The following is a 19059-nucleotide window of genomic DNA, read 5'->3' on the forward strand; positions in this document are numbered from 1 at the left end:
GATGACAGCAATTCTACAGGCTGATATTTGGGGCAGCAAGAGAAATTAAGTTTGTGTCAGTACAGCTGGTCTGGGCGTAAATAGTTGGCTCATTCCGCACATGCAGAATAATGCACTTTCAAACTGCTTTCAGTGCTCTTTGAAGCTGTGCGGAATGGCAAAATCCACTTGCAAACAATTGTGAAAGTGGTTTGAAAACAAATTATTTTGCGTGTGCGGAAGGGGCCATTGAAAGGCAGAGGAGGACTTCAGAAGTACCTCTCTTAGGAAGAAATCTTCAGTCCAGAATAATAATAAAGGTACCACAAGACTTCTTTTATATTTACTGAGACATTGGGACTTGCTTTCTGGTGAACAAATTAATTAATGGCCGAAGGATCTGGTACAACTACATATTCCTTTATAGCCTTTCAATTGCCAACATGTGGATCATAAAATATTCCTCCTGAAGAAGGTCACTTCTCCCATTTTCTTTTAAAGTTTTAAAGCTGAGTATGGGAGGAGATTTTTAAAAGTGAGAATTTATAAGGAAGCAGTGATGTACAGATACATATATGTATTTTTATGAATCTACATTAATTAATTATGTTTGGTGATTACCTCTGAACAAAAAAAATTCTCCAAGGTGATTCCCAATCAAATGAAAATCATAATACAAGAGTTAAAGGTATCAGTATACAACAAAATAGTTGTGGAAAGCACCCTGAAGTCATAGCTGACTAATGGCAACCCTACAGGATTTTCAAGGCAAGAGAAGTTCAGAGGTGGTTTGCCACTTATCCCTCCTTTAGGGCTGAGAGAGTTTTGTGGGAACTGAGACTGGTCCAAGGTCACCCAGTGGGTTTAATGTCAAGGAGTGGGAATCAAACCAATTTTTCCAGATTAGAGTCTGCCGCTCTTAACCACTACACCATACTGGCAAAATGCACAATATAAAAAATAAAATCACAACAGGTGCATTTATTTCCTTACTGTAACCTTTCAAGGCTTCTGCTGGTCTCTAGGTATTTGCTGACTAAGCCCAAGAATATAGGAAAAACTATTAGTTCTGAATTTTGGTAAATTATGTAGAGACAATGGAAGAGACAAAAGGAACACATGCATGCTTGCTTATCCTTCCGTGTACACCATTCTCTTTTCTGGATGGGATTAACAGGACCAGGTTAAAAAAAACACCTACAACAGAGAGACACTACCTTAATTCTCAGACACCACACCAAACCATGGTTTTATCTTTAAAATCAAAAGAGGCAAATCATGTGGTCTCAAGAGTTGTTTTGTCTTCTATCATCTCAGCACACTGCTACATAAATTCATCATTTCCATCTCCATGTTACAGAATTATCAGGAGCAACAGAACTAGCCATGGTTTGTCAATTAAGGCATTGTACTGAATTATGGGACACACTTTCATCTCATTGGCCTCAGAGTGAGGATGACCCAGTTTTGATCTCCTCTTCCTCACTGGCCTTGTACACACAGACATTTATTACCTCTTACAGAGTGTTCCCTCTTCTGCACCTGAGGCAGACATGAACCTCTCTGGACACGCCCTTCCCATTCTGGTTCTCACATCTCTGTTCCTTCCAGAATGCCCAGCTGTTAAGCCTTAGTGTGGTATCTGAGCCTGCCCTCAACTCTGCAGTGTCTCTTCTTTCAGGTCCCTCTTCCTAGTCTGCCTTCTCTCTTGGCCTGTCCTCAGTCCTACCATCTGTCCCCAGCCAGGGGAATATTATGTACCCTTTAAGGGCTGTAGAGGAAAATCCTGCCCAGTCAAAAGGCACACAGCACCACTTTTGGTCTGGCTGTGTTTAAGTCCAGTTAGACCAACTGAGGTGCTGGGCCAATGCCTAGCCATAGTTGGGCTTCCTTCGCTAAAGTACAAAGCCTAAACTGAACTTCACTGTAGGAAGGAATAATCTATATTGTTTGGTTTCCACCAACACAGAGAATAACAGCATTATTATATTTCTTTGACTAATCCATATTATACTTTACAACTACTTTGCTAAACTATTTGGTAAACCTCTTTTTTAAAATTAAAGACAACTGCCACCAAGTAATTAACAACTGACAGTTATTACTCACCATTTCTCCACCTGTTCAGTTCCATCTCCAGATGCTGGATAACATTTTTAAGTGTCTTATTTTTTTCTTTTTCCTTCTCATATTTTTTCTTCCATTCTTCTGCAGTCAACTCAAGATTAACAGACACTGTGTTCTTAATAGTTTTGGCTCTATGCAGGAAAAAAAGAATCAAGCAATAACTGGGTGTCCTTAATCTTAGTCATATATTACAGCATAATAAGCAGAGTTTCAAATAGCCAATGAAAATAATGTCCACACCATAAATAAGTCACAGTTAATTGCCGCAAAAACCATCCTCTTTACATTTATTTCCAACACTTCCCCAGTTAGTCTTTCAATCCTTTTACTATATGAAAGCTCAGCATGTTTCAGATGACTCACTCCTTAAAGCGAAGGACTCTGGGAGATGTAGTTCAGAAGGTGCCATTTCACATGTACACAGGGGCTGATGGGTCTACAACTCCCAGACTCCTCCTCATTCAGCCAATAATGCTTCTTAAAACTCTAGGATCCTCACAGGGCTGTCCTATTCCTTGCCTGAGCCAACTCTCAAGTAACTCAGGAGTGAGTCGCCAGCACAGAACAGGCCATCCCACTCTAGGCTGGCTGGAGGGGAGAGAGAAGGCCTCGGTGCCCCTGGAATGTCTCCAGTCAAGGTAATGTGAGAAAGGCTGGGGGGGGGGGGGGGGATGCCTCATCATGCCTACCCAGAGAACTCCAAGAAACTATCAAGAATTGAGCAACAGGAGAGGGAGAGAGAGAGAGAGTTGGAGTAGGGGCAAAAAGAGAATGAGTGCTGGGCAGAGGCAAAAAGAGAGAGAGATAGGGTAGGTGGCCAAAAAGAGAGAAGTAGGGTGGCAGAAACACAGAGTAGGGTGGCAGAAACACAGAGATTAGAGAGTTGGAGTAGGAAAAGAGAAAGAGAGCTGGAATAAGTGGGCAGAAAGAGAGAGCTGCGGTAGGGGTCCAGAAAGTGACAATAGTGAGGCAAAAATATACAGAAAGAGAGAGCTGGGGTAGCAGAGCAGAAGAGAAGATTAAGAGAAGGGGTAGCAGGATGAAGAGTGAAGGCAGAAAAGAAGGGGGAGAAGAGAAGATAAAAGGTGGGGTAATGTCCTCTAGAGTCTCCACTTGCAGGTTTCTGCTTGCTAGAGCCCATTGTATTTTTTCACAAAATGGGCTTCCCATCTTCACAGGCTCCCCCCCACCCCACCCCACTTTGCAAAGCTAGACTCCTGCTTTGTAAAAGGGGAATATTTATGCAGATGGGAAGAACTCTCCCCATTTTCACAGGCACCCTGCTGGCTCACCCCCTTTGCAAAGCCACGAACCAGTTTTCAGGCAGCTAAATACATTGTGGTTTGTTATGAACCTGAAAGTTGTTCATTTCAGCCTACCACATGAACCAGAAGACTTTTTGGCTCATCCTTAAACCGGGCAAACAACAATTTGTTCCGTTGTTTGAATGCAGCCTAAGTGTGGCAGGGAACAGTAGTTCCCCTCTCTATATTGTAGAAAGACAACTAGAATATTTGCAGATGGATAAATAAAATTACAATTCTCAACAATTCCAAATAGCATATTGCAACATCCACAACTTGTTTATCAGACCTTGACAAATTTTCATGGGCTCTAGAAGCCAGTTCAGAAATTAAGAAGGCAGACTCAGATTTCACATGTCAGGGTTATGTATGACCATATTTTCTAACTATCCCTGCCACCCACACCCATACAAAACTCCCCATAGGTGCCACAAAGACATTTTTAGATGCCATGGCAATCTGCACTTGATATTTATCAAGCCCTGATCTATGTTGCAACACATACAAAGAAAAATGTTAGACAAGCCATGTTAGAAGAGCCACTACCAAGTAAAGCCACCACAGGTACTACTCACTCTGTCTTGATATCTAATAACATAAATGCAATACAATATTAAATTTGCCTTGGGGTTCATGAGAAATCGTTTTTCTCACTTGATTTCCCAATTAGAAAAGCATTATAATCTAAGAAAGAGTAGTGAGAAACTGAAACAGTAGTTAAATTGTTCAAAATGCAAAGAAAATTAAATTGATCTTGAGAACTGCAGTGGCTCTGTAGAAGGAGAAGGAGATGAAACAAATCTCCTGAAGAACACGCCAAGGTGCCCAAGAGTAAAAGAATCTTGACTTACATTAAACATTTTGACATCTTTTACCATGCACAAGCAGGTTACTATGCACAAGAGATGCATAGAAAAAATATCCTCAGTTGTACAAAAAGGTAGGAATTATGGTTTATCTCAGTCCAAAAAAGCAACTGACATAATGCAGCAAGAACCTGAAGTTCTGTTGATTTCATAATAATTTTGCTATCTGCTCTGCCATGTTAATGTGTAATTCCACAATCAATTTCACCCAAAATTTTGTTAATTTATTTCAACATGTTGAAGGTTTGTGGCGTAGAATAGCAAAGGAAGGATTTACCTCTTTCTTGTTAGACTCTTTCCTAGCTCAAATCAGCGGTTTCACAAGGTTGTTGAGCATGAAGGAATTTTGGAATTTTGAGGAAGGATTATGAACACAGCCACAAAATGGCAGCAATGGGGCAAAGAACAAGACCAAACACAAAATGGCCACCATGGGAGGTCAGAGGAGCTCAGCAATTTAGAGAAGAAAGTCTGGCTTTAGTTTCTAGATACGGGAGAATTTTGTCCCTGCACAGCTACCAGAAAAGGTTACCAAGCCGCAAGACACAAGTGTACTTAAGCGTACATGGTTTTGAAAAGACTCGGCACTTCCATTCAAGGTTCTTTGTTTTTCCTCAACACTCAAAAAACTGGAGACAAGGAAAATGTTTGTGGGCACCACTATGGAATTTCACTGCTCCAGCTATATATTATACTTGCATTTCTCTATCCAAGTGGGTAAAGGCATCTTGGGAATGGTGATTTAGGGAATGAGGGGAAATAACTAGATAGTCTCCCCTCCCTTATATCAGCTTGGCCTTTAAAAATCACAATAGAGATGGGACAATAACCATGGAAAACCATATTTGTAGTTTTACCCTAAATAATAGATATGAACAACAACAAATGCAGAGTTTTAATCTGCCAAATCCATAACAGCATCATACTGGTTCTACATACTTCACCATGAACTAATCCATTACTTCGTCCTCTCAACTTGAACCTCCTAGTCTCTCTTCATTCAAGCATCACCTAGTACTTTTGCCTTTAATAAGATAAATGATCAAATCTGTTGCCTTGATCTTAAGTCAAACCATTTCCCCTTTCCCTTAAAACAAACAGACCACAGCATCAGTGAGTTTCTAATGTACTAGCCAATTGCTTCCAGTTTTATGGTTGGCACACAGAGACCGGTTCTTCTCCCTGAGCTCATTATTTATGCAGCATCTATCAAGGTCCTCATTAACTGAGCCAAGCCACACTGTGCTGACTCTGTCTGCTCCAAAACAGATTTGCTTTCCAAATGCAAACTCTGCTTTTTTTGATGATTAATGCAAGTGGGAGGGATGCAGAGAAAAGATGGGGAAACATAAATATGAAGGGGGAACCATACAGCCTGCATTGTATATTTCTAAACAAGAATGATATGAAGATTTGATCTAAAACAGAATATTTCCTCCAGCCCCACCAAAACTAACTGATGCAAGAACCTCCATCCTCCATTATCCCCAAAGAGATTTAATGCTTCCTCTAAGATAGGTTAAACATTTCTGTTTATAGAATTTATACATGTTTAGTTACAGTCATATATCTGATCTGCACATTTATTGTGATGTTAGCTATTCACACTGTACCAACATAGTCACAGAAAGATCAATAGAGCCACAGCAGGCTATGAGCCAGTAAAGTAGTGATGCATGAAATTACCCACAAAGCCTAGTTCTTTTGCTGCATCCACAATTTTATTCTTAAGAGCCTTCTGGTAGCTTCAGTGCAATATCACTATTGTCTGCTAGCAGAAAACTCTATCCAAATACAGCCCCACATTTAGCCTTAATTAACTAGCACTACTTCTACTCAAAACCCAACGCAGCATAGACACTACCATAGTCCCTGCAACAATCTTCAGATCTCAAACATTTTCACTGAAGGAATGCAAGACTTTTAAACAGCAATACATTATTAACACATGATCACCACACATATATCTCTAAACTTTTAGTTATCCTTGCCTCTAAGAAATAAAAACATAACCTATGCATGGTAAACTTAGCAATGTGCCCTTTTACTTTATTATAGCACGTATTTTAAGTAACCTCAGGATTTTATTATTTTTAAAACACACTATTTTTAATCAACTTGTCCAAAAATCAGTAACAATAACATTAACCAAGGTATGACCTACAGCAAGAGTTGCTCACCTTTGACCAAACATAAGAGTAGACTTGGTTTCTGCTTCGTTGAATACAGATGGAGAGCAGCAGATGACAATGGTGGTTCTACAATTCCCTCCTAAAGAGTCCTGAAGAATCCGGGTCATTTTGCTATCTCGATACGGGACGTGCGTTTTCTGACAGAGAGATAGGAAACAAGTTTCAAATATTTTTTAAATACACAATGATGCCAGTAAGTCTGCCTGAAACATGAAACAGTGTTTTCATATTGCTTTCATATTGCTGAGAAATGATTTGGACCTAAGCACAACACTTTATGTCTTTGGGCTACCATTTAATGTGGCGCTACCTGCAGACAAAGTTGCAAGTTATTGCATTCTGACGTATTTATGCATATCTGTGTGAGGATGACAACAAAGATCGTTTATGACCATTAATGAGTTTAAACATGGCAGCCATGCCAGATGAATTTTAGAGAACATATCTCACATATATTTTATTTCATTGCTTCTTTTACATTTCAAAATAATATAATAAGTACATTTCCACTTACCTTGAAATTCTTGTTGGGGAGTTTTATTAACCAAGCTTTGCCATATGGTTGTGTATTCCTTTGATTTGTTTTCCCAGTTGTGAATTTATTTATTATATGGTATAGCCATTTTAACATCCCTTAAGGTAAAATACTTTGCTTAAGTTTCAGTTTTCACTTGTTTTGTTTGTTATGGGGTATGGCTAATTATGGCCCTGCAAAGCCCATCCTAGGCCCTGTATATGTTTTAAAGTTCTCTCCTGTTTTGGTACTGGGTGCTGTGGAATTATAACAAGGGGACACAGTTCAAAACAATACTACTGTACTCTGACACCCAAGTGATTACTGAAATTAGAATATGAAGGCCACCTGAGTTATAATTTGTATAAAGTACTTCTATATAAAATGCTACTTGGCTATTAATAAGTAGCTTGAATGCAAAAGGTTAACAATATTTTCAAACTTTACTGCTACAGAAGGGTTTTGCTGTTTATTCTAAAACTACTAACTTACTAGTCAAAACTCATTTTTTTCTTAGCTTTCCTCCAAACTTTCATAGCTTTATTCATAAATTTGGTTAAAAGCCATCAATGGGTGTGAACTACCCCTTATGAGGAGGCTGCTTCCATCTCAACTACTTGGGAACATGCAACAAGCCATCTGAGTGAAGCAGAGGCGCTGCAGAAGCAGAAGCCCTGAGTGAAGCAGAGGCAGAGTAAGGTAAAACCCCGCCACACCCCCAGAACGCCCCCTCCGTGGCTTGATCACGCCTCCACCATGGCTCCGCATGGAACGTTGCGCTCCAACCCGGCCTGTTGGCGCTACGCCTCTGGAATGAAGCAGCTCCTTTCTGTACTGGCTATTTCAACCATGCTGACAGGGTATATGAACAACATACCATGAAATTATACAAAGGCAGCATACATCCATGTGGATGATCTACTTGTAAGAAACACACATTAGCACACCCTTTCTTCAAATATATTCAGGTAGTTTATGCCATTCTTTTCTTCCCACATTTTATTTCACTCATGTAGAAGGTAGGTTAGGGTGAGAGTGCGTGACTGGCCCACGGTCACTCAGTGAGCTTCTTGGGGGAGGAGGGACTTCAAGCTTATACCGCAGTCATAGCCTGGTGTGTTCAGCATTGTATCATACAGGTTCTCCATTTCCATTTCAGTTGTAAAAAGGACAGTCTTGGCTGATAAGAAGGATGAGACCACTTTTCCTTCTTCTAACTTAAGTATGTGTAAGTGGAAAGAGGAAGCAGGGACCAGGAAATAAGCCAAACGATTACTTCTTAACAGCTTTTATTTTAAAAAAGAGAGAGATAGACTTACAGTGCCTTCTGCCAGTGCTGAGATCACATTGCCCAAAGCAGATAAAGATTTGTTAATATTTTTAGCTTCATCAAGAACAGAACCCTCTGCCCCAGTTTTGCTGACCTGCCAGAGAGCAAAAAATGGTCACGCTGAACTGCGAGCTCAAACTGAGTCAGACAGCATGCAACATAACAAAAGCTGGCAGAAATCTTTCACATAATTGAGGACAGACTCCAGCCCCAGACGGAGATGCACACTGGTTGTAAAGCTATATATAACATTTCCATGTCACTCACTCTAGGTTTGTGTGTGTGTTTTTGCCAGGACTCTTTTTTTCCTAGAGAACAGATCACTGGCAAAGAAAAAGCAAGGAAATACACTATTTAATAGCAATTAAACACAAGTGTCTATATATTTTATTTTGCACACACGCATACATAGCTCTTCTGTTACACTCAAAGCAGCTTCCCATGTGGTTCCCAGATGGTGGTCCCCATCCGGGTACCCTGCAAAGCAAGATCTGCTGGCTTCAGAACAATGTTGTGTAGATTGATCTTCATTAACTGAACACTGCTTTGTACAAAAGTATCAGCCAGTGTCTTCAACAGGACAAGTTGTGTGCTGAATCTTTTGACCAAGATGTTCCAGGATTGCTGAAAATGCCAGATCCTAGACAAAGGTTCTCTGATCCTTTTTATTAAAACCAACCCTTCAAAACCACAAGATGCTTCCCAATTCATCCAAATATGAAAAGGAGCATACAATGTAAAATGAAGGGGCTAGTCTATCAAAGCAAAGCAAAGCACTCTGTTAGACACTGAGGCTTCCAAAATTTTGGAGGTCCTTAGATGAAGTACCCAGAATCCCCACCCCCACCCCTCACATGCCCTGGAAGAAACAGAATGTGTATGCTGATAATGTTCTCATCTCTGAGGTGCTTCAAATTACAGAGCTGTAACAGAAATTGGCATTTTGCTGGTCTGGGACCCCAGCAAATGACCAATCACCCTTAGAGTCAGCCCTGTTGCTAGGCATGTGAATCTGGCACACTTACTTCTGTGGATGACAGCCAGCGTGTCTTTCAGGTTAGGGCAGTTATAGTTTGTTTTCCATTTCAAATGCACACTATTATGCATCCCCCAGAAATGGCAGACTTATCCAAAGCAATCTTTTCAACTGCATTCTAAGCACTTAAAATCTTCTTTCAAATTCCATATACATTTGGCTATACATTCTACAACAACCCCCACCACATACCAGAAAGAAATCAATAATTCTCTTTTCAGTGATGTTGATCTTTTACCTTTTCACTCCCAGCCAAATCTACCAGGTAAAGCTTTCCGCTGAGTTTTTTTTCAGTTTCAACATTCTCCTGCTTGATATTAATTAGGAAAATGCTGTGGCTTCTAGAACTGTGTTCATTCATATCTATGACAAGAAAATTCAGTATGAAACATGACACACGTGCAAGTTTTCTTTCGTAAAGTCTGATCAAATTATCCATTTTTTAAATTTAGCCATGAGTAACCTAATAAGCGCGGGAGCAGTGCAAATCAGTCTGCTCAAATGTAAATTCTAAGCCCATTTATGGGCTTACACAATAGAAAAGTAATTGGGCCAAAACATAACTGAGGATACAAAATGTGAGCTTTGTATGAAGTCTCTTTAATATAAGGGCTTTTCCATAGATGGGTACATTGCCCATGGGAAATCTAAATACAACTGCAGCTGTTATGTCCTCAGACATGGGGCCAGAATTTATTTCAATTTGGTAGAAAAGCAAAAAAAATCCAAGCCCATGGAAATCTGAAGGGTGGGGGCTTCAGTTTTAAAAGGTACTTTAAAGGAAAGATGGTCAGAATCGCATGATATTTGTTCTGTTCAAAACCTATTAGCGATCTACATGTGTCTCACCAAATACTGCAAACCATGTTACATAATGGCTGAGTCAATCCAGACCAACAACATTCTGGAATAGCCACAACACAAAAGGTCCACCAAGCCAGAGGAAAGAACAGGCATATTTGTATGGAAAAAATCATGACAAGTGATGTTTTATCTAATCACAGCACTCATGGAAGTACTAAGAAATGTCTTGTCTTGTTTCTTTGCCTTCTCATTCACATGAGCAACCACAATATATCTTTAAATACTTGGTTCTGACTGTATTCTACATTTAATAAATCTCCTGTTTAATGCTGTATTCTACATTTAATAAATCTCCTGTTTAATGACAAAATTCCTAAGCATCAAAAATTTCAACGTTGTGACATATCAATGCATAGGGCCAACATGCATAGAAGGGCAGTGGATGCAAGTATATTAGCTCTTCCCCAACCACTTATGACTGGATGCACTAGACCCATCCCTGCCTACACTTGTTCATAGCACATGAATACACCATCTGCACAGGAACCTGTGTGACTACATATGATGAGTACAATAGATTGTGGGGAGGGGCAGTGTTCTTGTTTTCAATTTTCCTTCACACATGTGGACCCTGTATCAGAGGAGTATGGCTATTGGGACATAGGCTCACCCATGACCCCGGGCACATGCTTTTCTGTCATGTGGGGGGATGCTGGGCATTGTGCCCCCCACGTGACAAAATGGTTGTGCCCCAGCCACACACCACACACCACCAAGCCCCACCCCCACGGCCTCCGTGTAGGCCAGCTTTCAACCTCCCCAGGCCCTGGGGACAGCAAGAAATGGCCTGCAGATAGGTAGAGGGCAGGGCTGGGTCTGAGCCCGGCCCCTCACCCCCTGAGAGTGGGGGTGCAGGGGCTGATGGGAATTGTAGTCCATAACATCTGGAGTGCCAAAGGTTCGCCACCACAGCGCTAGGAACAAGATCTACCAGACCATGGCCACACAGCCCGGAAAACCCACCACAACTAGTTGAATCCGGTTGTGAAAGCCTTTGACAATACATTAACCCACCGCCTTTGAAATGTTGCCACGAGGCATTAGTGATTATAACTCATCTAGGCTTAGAAGAGTAAGCTAGCAAAGAGGCCACATGAGCCAGCTCCACCTGTACAGCATTATGGTAGGCAGTGTTACAGCATTTACTACTACTTCAACACTTCCATATTTGCAACAGTAGAGTTAGAACCTAATTGCTGGTCTAACTGTGTAGAAATGCTTACTTGTAACAGCTACATGTCGATTTGTTTTCCCTTCATCAATGACGTCCATAACCTCTTCAGGGCTAGAGACAAATCTCTCTGTACAACCCTAAAAAATTTTCAAAACAGAGAAATATGGGAAAGGCAAAAATAAATAAATAAATCCTGACACAAACTGCCAAGGTAGTTACCCCAAAGATCAAAGTCAAGGTTCAGGTCTCAAGCTTATTTCTGATGCAACCATAGATCAATAAACTACATATATACAAGTAGCAGTGATATTTCTGCAGTGATATTTTATAGACAAGTTTCACAAAGATGTAAAAGGCAAACACCACTCTGAGTATTCCAAAATTGCATATCCACTATGCCTCACAATCAGAATGCAATTGTTGCGGGAGGTGTAAGTAACAGAAATGATAATCAAAATTACTTATAAACTTACTGACATAAATTCCCTCCCCATCAATAAAAATCTACATCTAAATTGAGTACATACATTTGAAAGCAGAAACTAGAATTAACTGTCATTGCAATGAAACTTAATTTGAAGAAATTTTTACCTTTACATAAGGAACTCTGTTCTTGTCTTCATGTACTGCAAGATTTGTCTTTGAAACTGAAAGATATACAAGGAGCAACTGATAAAGATAGTACACAAATCTAGGGAGTAGCAAGGTTAATCTGAATGTACTATAAACATAGTAAGATTCTTCAAAGTTGAAATTAGTAATTACAGGTAAGATATCATAAAGGTAATCTATCATAGCGTCACTTTTTAAAAAAAAATTATTGTACCATTTGAATATTCCATTTTATATTAATAGTCTTCTTCATTCGTTTTCAAACAATACATTTTCCCCTTTTTCCCCTCCCCCCCTGTATTTCTTCATAATTTTATCAAACAAACAGCAGTAAGTTCATTCTTTGTATTCTCTTCTCCCATATCTCTTCATTGACTCCAGCTTCTTTCATCCAGTCCGCATATATTGTCCATATCTTCAAAACTTCGCTCTGTTTATCTTGCCACTATCATAGTGTCACTGACCTTACAAACTGATCAAAGTTGGATTCACCTAATGACACCTCATTTTTCTATTTAAGGAGGAAAGGAAGGACTTAACTAGGCTCCAGAAAGTAGCACTCAGACATCCTAGTAAAATGGCAAAACTGCACACAATAAAGTATAGGATTATAAAAAATACACATAACTTGAGCAGTCCTTGAGTAAAAAATGTAATAGGTCACTCGTCAGATTATTGTGGGAAAGGTATTCAATCGACGAGCAGTCACCACTGAACAAGTCTTGTTTCTGGTGATCATCCAACAATGCATGCACATGAAATAGGATCTCCAAAGCAACTGTCTAATGCTGTTATCTCTTACAAATTCTTTAATATAAGAGACCCAGCTTGGTGTATGTTTATGTCTTAAACCTAGTCTAGTATTGATAAAATGCAGGATTCAAGTGGCAACAAATCAACTAGAATGAGGTTTTAAAGTGAAATGTGTTTCAAGTGCTTCCAAGTATTCCAGGGTGTTATTATTTGAAGAGCAAGTCACCAACTTTTGTGCATGTGGATATAAAATTTCACTAATTATTTCTTTCTCTCAAGTAAATTATATGAAACTACCGTCAGCAGTGAAAACTACAATGTGATATGAAGGCAAAAGCCACAACAATTGGAATGATTGGGAAGAAAAGGAACAGAGAAGAGGAAAAAATCCTACAACTCCTGGAAGCCCAAGCAAATAGTTGGGATAAGGCAATTTGGATGCAGTCCCTAATCTCCCCACTAGTCAACATTCTAGGGCTTCAGCAAACTGATCATATCCCCCTCATCTCTTCATCCTACCAATACAGAAAGAAATACTTTTGAAAACAAACTCTAAATTTCTGGAAATTATTAGAATTTCTGTGTATCTTAAAAAGTGGCAAATATATACCAACCTGCCTCAGGTTCTAGAGTTTTATGGTCCATTTAGGCATTAAATATTGGATGTTGTCTAATGATCCAAGTCGAAAAATAAAAATAAGTTTCTGAAATTCAGCATCAAGAAATAAGAAACTCACTATATGCACTGTAACACAATTACAACAAAAGTTCATCATTTACTTACCATCAAGCAAGTCCCGTATTTTGTCCAAATAAATCTCAAAGTAGGAAACCTAAATAAACAAAAGCAATGTTTAATACAGAATTACAAAGGTTTGTAAAATATTAACAAATAAGAAGTTCTTTTTAAGGAAACAGGAACATATCTACAGAAAATGGAGTCCAGATCAATCTCTTAAATTGTGCCCCCTAAAAACATCTGACACCTATCTTCTACATAACTGTACCATAATATCAGCTTAGAATATTACTGATCTCACACAGTTTCTATTACCTGGAAGATTGTGCCTGCTCCCTCAGCAAGCACATGGTCAAAATGGCTGCTGCCTTCAGAATTCTAGGCATGAGCTCTTTCCTTGGTCTCAGGCAGAAGAGAGTCTCCCTCTTTGCTCCCAAGAGTTTTATCAGTTCCTAGTCCCTACCCCCTTGACCTGGTCAGTCTAATTCAAGGAATCTTTTCCTTCTGGATCCAGATATCCTCTTCCGGATGTCCTTCTAACATTTTAAGTCCTCCAAATCTGTGCTACCTGATTGGAGAAGAAGGGGAACTCAACCAGAGTTTGGCCAGAGATGGAAACGCATGCTGTACACATGAAAGGCAAAGGACCTGGCTGTGCACTATATGCTACACCTATGGGTTATTCTGGCACACAACACCATCATTTTCACTGCGGGAATCCCCCCCCCCCTTTTTTTTAATCATCAGTAATCAGAACAGGCAACTCAGAGATTAATGGCTCATTAAACTGAATGCAAACAGAGACTGTGCAGCCTTGCTTAATGTTTCACTGGGTATTAAGCTGTAATCCATTTTAGTTCAGAAGGATTTTATTTTGTTTGCTTGTTTATTTTCAATAGGTCATTAATTTTTAACACAGAAGCCCCAGAACATGAACTGCTCGACCTGATCAGTAGGAGTAGCCCTGCCACTGGTTTAATTGCATTGGGTTTGCTGTTCACTGAAGCTAGACTACAAAGTAGTCTCACTAGATGTATTTTTGAACAAGCAGGCTCATCAATATGGAAAAGCAGCCTAGGCATTTAACACCTTGGCAGTTCTGGTAATCTTGAGGACAATATGCTAGAAATAGCCATGTTTTAGTTCATTAGTAGTTTAACCTGGATTTCATTGCACTGTTTAATGTATTGCTTGTTGTTGCATTAGTTGATTGTTATGTATTGTTTGTGGAGTTAATGTATTGATGCATTGGAAACATATGATTTAATTGATTTTATTGTTATATACTGTTATTCTGATGTTTTTATTATTGCTATGTAGTTATGTATTATTGCTAATGTATTGACTTATGATTAATGTTGTGGATATTATGGGTTTAGTGGTATACATTAATGTGCTGCAAATGCTGCTGTTATTGTTCTCCGAAATTGTTTAGTTCGAAATGTTAAGTCGCCATCTGTAATCTGGTTCTATTTTAGTTCTATGTAATTTATCATTGTTATATTGGTATAATGTCTCTGTTTATTATGTTGTTAGCCGCCCTGAGCCCTTCGGGGATAGGGCGGGGTATAAACATAAAGTGAAATGAAACCTCACCATTTTTCCCATGTGTGTGTTTTCACCATTGCATTACCACTAGGAGTGATGGATTAATGTAACTGGAACTATAAAAGGTTCCATCAGAGATGCTTTTAGCATTATAGTTTTGAACAAGAAGCAGATGGCTATTGAGGATTTTCTGGGCTATGTGGCCACGGTCTCTTTTCACCTGCATCTATGGCTGGCCTCTTCAGAGGAATGTCATAGTGAGATTTTCTTGATATACCTCTGAAAATGGCAGTCATAGATGTGGGTGAAATGTTAGGAACAAAAACTACCAGACCACAGCCCAGAAAACCCACGTCAGCCATTGGATTCCAGCAGTGAAAGCCTTGGACAATACAAAGAAGCAGATGAACAACATACTTCCATCGGTTCAAGCATTTCGATAAATGGCTAATTTTCTTTTGTTATCAGAACTGAATTGGTACACACTTGCCTACCACTATTAACCAGCACCACATTGTTTGGTTCCTAGGCTAAGGATCAGTCATAAAAACTCACTCTACAGAGTCTGAAATGAATGCAAGAAATTAGAGAAGGAAGGGTTCCGGGATATTTAAAAAATAACCATTAAATACTTACACAACCTTTTTAAAAAGTTTAGTTTTCATTCATACAATAGCTACAAATCAAGCACTCTAAAAATTAATGCTTCCTACTGAACTGTGAAGCAAGCGTCCAATAGAAAATCAAATAAAGGAAAGATGCAATTGAGAAAAGCAGAGGTCAAACACATTTCTACAACCAAAGCACACGGGAGGAGAAAGACCGTATCTGGGGCATGCGGAACATTAGAGCTAAGCATAATGATACTACTTATTATGCTGTCCTTCAGTGCTCAGTACGTCCCAATGATTCTATGTCCTCCATTTACTTTTGCTGTGCAAATACATTCGGTGCATGTGTGAGCAGTCAGCACTTGAAATGGTGAAAATAAGCATTACTCTCTACATTATAAAGAAACATTCTTATGGTTGGGTGAGCTTTGACAGCAACAATATTTTATCCAGCATGGTGGCAGTCTGGTGAAATTCCCTATTGCGCTGGCAGAATGCTGGCTTTTTCAAATGACACCTTCCTTGTGTAATTCAGCTTACACCACCATTCAATACCATTCAAGTACATTTGCTCTCACAGCAGGATGCAACCGTCAATTGTTATCATGCTACAATGTTTCTGGGGTGGAAAGGATAAGGCAGAATACAGCAGTCTACTTTTAAACCATTTTTTCCCCACATCCATATGAAGTAGGGAAAATAACGGTTGTAAGAAGTGTAACAAAAGATATCTGTTCAAGCTGATTCTTAACATTTTAAATGAGATACAAAATCTAGTCAGTCTCTCCCATTCAGTAAGGATCAGCCACACAAGACTGAACATTTCTATTTTGTTATATTGCATAAATGGGACTCATAAGGTTAACAGACACATGCAGAAACACTGTCCACAACACCTTAGAATCAGCTTCTTGGATAGCAGATGTATGCACTTAGATCTTTGCAGCTACAATATATTGTCAGCTTTGCCAAGAATGGGGTAAGAAGGGACACAGGAATACACCATATAAATCACAAGAAAAATGTCTGCATGAGGTACACTGTAAACATGTCTGGCTTTTATCCCCTTTTTAAACATCAATGGCCCATTAGGGGTATGTGTTCAAGCAATGTACCTGTGTTCCCTCACACTCTACAAACTAATGAATCCCACCTTCTATTCTCTGGGGATGCCTGCATGGAGCAGGGTGTACAGCTCACTACTGGCACAAGGGGATCTGTGCTAACCTGTCAGTCAAGTGGGAAATAATTAATTTTAAAGCAAAGTCATAGACTACAAGGGCTACTCTAAATACTATTAATGAACAAGCAACATTCCTAATCATTTTAAATGCATGCAAGATTATTTTTAGGGTTTTTTCCCTACCGTTTCTGATTAACTCAAAGCTATGGCAAATCGAAGAAAGAGCTATCAGCCTGATACAAAACTAATCCTGCCGTAAGAGCAATATCTGGTTCAATGGCTCAACTCCAGGATTATCCAGCAGTCTCTTAAACCTTTTAAATACAACCAGTGTTAAGATGAGCTAAGCTCTTAAATCTTGATCATATCATTAAGAGCGACATGTAACAACTTTCTTTCCAGCAAAATGCAGACTGAGCCAGCTTAAAGGTGGATTCTGTCTGACCATTATAACAAAATGTTTAAAAAATAAGCGTTTTATGGATTTTTGCAACTTGCACATTTTCAGATATTAATAAACTTATGCAAAGTTCCCTTTTATCCTTCTGCTCACTTCAAGTCACATTTGGGCTACATTTGAACTTCACAATAAACCACGATTTCCTTACATAATGAGCTATGCAACAAATTCTGGTTGGTCTATCAGACATAAGTAACTATGCAATTCTAAAAAACCCATTTTGGAAGTGAGCCCCACTGAATAAATCTGAGTAGGATCCTAACTAGATCTGAGTAGATCCACATAGGATTGATTTCTATATCTACTTTCTACATAAATCCCTGTTTATTAATTTCTTGCTTCATTCCTGCCGTCCAGCAGGGAGGGCATTTTCTCTACATTGAGATCTCTGGAACCAGGTGGAAGTTCTTGATAATGAATTCTAATAAGTTGTTTATGTAGTCTAATAGCACAACAAACCACAACAAAGACAAACTGAGGACAGCAAACCTGCTACAAGACATGGTTTGAAATGCCACTTTGATGCTCAACAACAAACTCCTATTTGTTGGACTGCTTGTGTGTTGATGCCACTGTTACAGAACAAGGCCTAAGTTTTGGGAAGGAACTAGCCTGCCTTTTGGGGCTTTCAGCTGAGCTAAAACTCCATTAAAGAGAGATTCCCAAAATCATCCTAGATGGAGGGGAGAGAATCAGGATACATTATACAGACAATACACCAGTCATCCGTCACAATGACCCATCAGCTATCCAACCCCAGTTGTGGTGAGAGTCAATGGAGAACCTACCTGGTCAGATACCAACTCCTTTTCTCATTTTACAGATTGCACCATTTTATAGACTGCACCTTGGATCCTGAAATTTACTAATTAAAACCGCCTTTGTCAGGAAGTTTGAATGGACACCCACTTTCTGAAAAGTCCAAAAAGGACTTCCCTGCCTCTGAGAGACATGCTGAAAAATGAGTCCAATAGACTTTCTTTTGATTTGTCAAGCCTAGAAACTTCCAGCTTGGTGGAAGACAGGGGCAGGGGGACGTTTATCCATCTCCTAGATGGGAAGATGTCAGCAGACTGTAAAGTTTAGTTAGCAATAAACTGCATTTTCATTTTGTTTCTGTATTTTGTAGTGCACTGTGCAGGTTCCCCAACAGTTGTTCATTTGTAAATGTTGAATAAACTTTTAAATAGTTTATGCTTTGCCGCTGAAAGTTTTCCTGGATTATTTCCCACATTCAGCATTTTGCTCTAAACTACCAGACAGAACTAGAAAATGAAGGCTGGGTTCCAGATCATACTCAAACACTCATTCAGACATATGTTCAAAAGGTAAAGTATTGATTGATGCAGCTTCTCTTATGAAATGAAAATTTTCCAGGTAATGACAAGGGCTACACATTTGTATTTCTAGAGTTTTTAAGTCTGGAACACATAAAGTTGCACACGTACATAGACAGAGGTTTAGGGAATCAGTCTGGGAATTCCAATAATCCCTGCCACCCAAAGTTTGATCAAACCAGTTTTTAAAGTTGTGAGAATGCAGGCCTGACATCTTCATTTATCATCTGAGTTTCAAAATTCAAATGTGCGAAGTAGGGGAAAAATGCAAAAATTCACATCTTTCAAACTGTAAAAAGAAGCTAAGGTTTGCTAGGATATCTTTTATTCAGCTTAAATAATGTCGAATCCAAATCTGTTCCATATTAATGTTCATTTACAGAAAACATCTATGGAGAAACACAAGCTTCTTTACACTATGACTACATTC

General features: G+C 39.2%; 1 protein-coding gene across 1 annotated transcript in view; it reads right to left on the bottom strand.

The window, feature by feature from the left end:
* KIF5C (kinesin family member 5C) overlaps nucleotides 1-19059 on the bottom strand; it is a 117035-nt gene that overhangs the window by 38432 nt on the left and 59544 nt on the right. The window contains 7 exon segments of the mRNA XM_048483957.1: nucleotides 2089-2237; nucleotides 6457-6605; nucleotides 8302-8406; nucleotides 9587-9711; nucleotides 11436-11523; nucleotides 11978-12033; nucleotides 13536-13584. Of these exon segments, the coding sequence (XP_048339914.1) occupies nucleotides 2089-2237; nucleotides 6457-6605; nucleotides 8302-8406; nucleotides 9587-9711; nucleotides 11436-11523; nucleotides 11978-12033; nucleotides 13536-13584 (721 nt within the window).

Source organism: Sphaerodactylus townsendi, linkage group LG02 (assembly GCF_021028975.2).
Source record: "Sphaerodactylus townsendi isolate TG3544 linkage group LG02, MPM_Stown_v2.3, whole genome shotgun sequence".
Taxonomy (NCBI): Eukaryota; Metazoa; Chordata; class Lepidosauria; order Squamata; family Sphaerodactylidae; genus Sphaerodactylus; species Sphaerodactylus townsendi.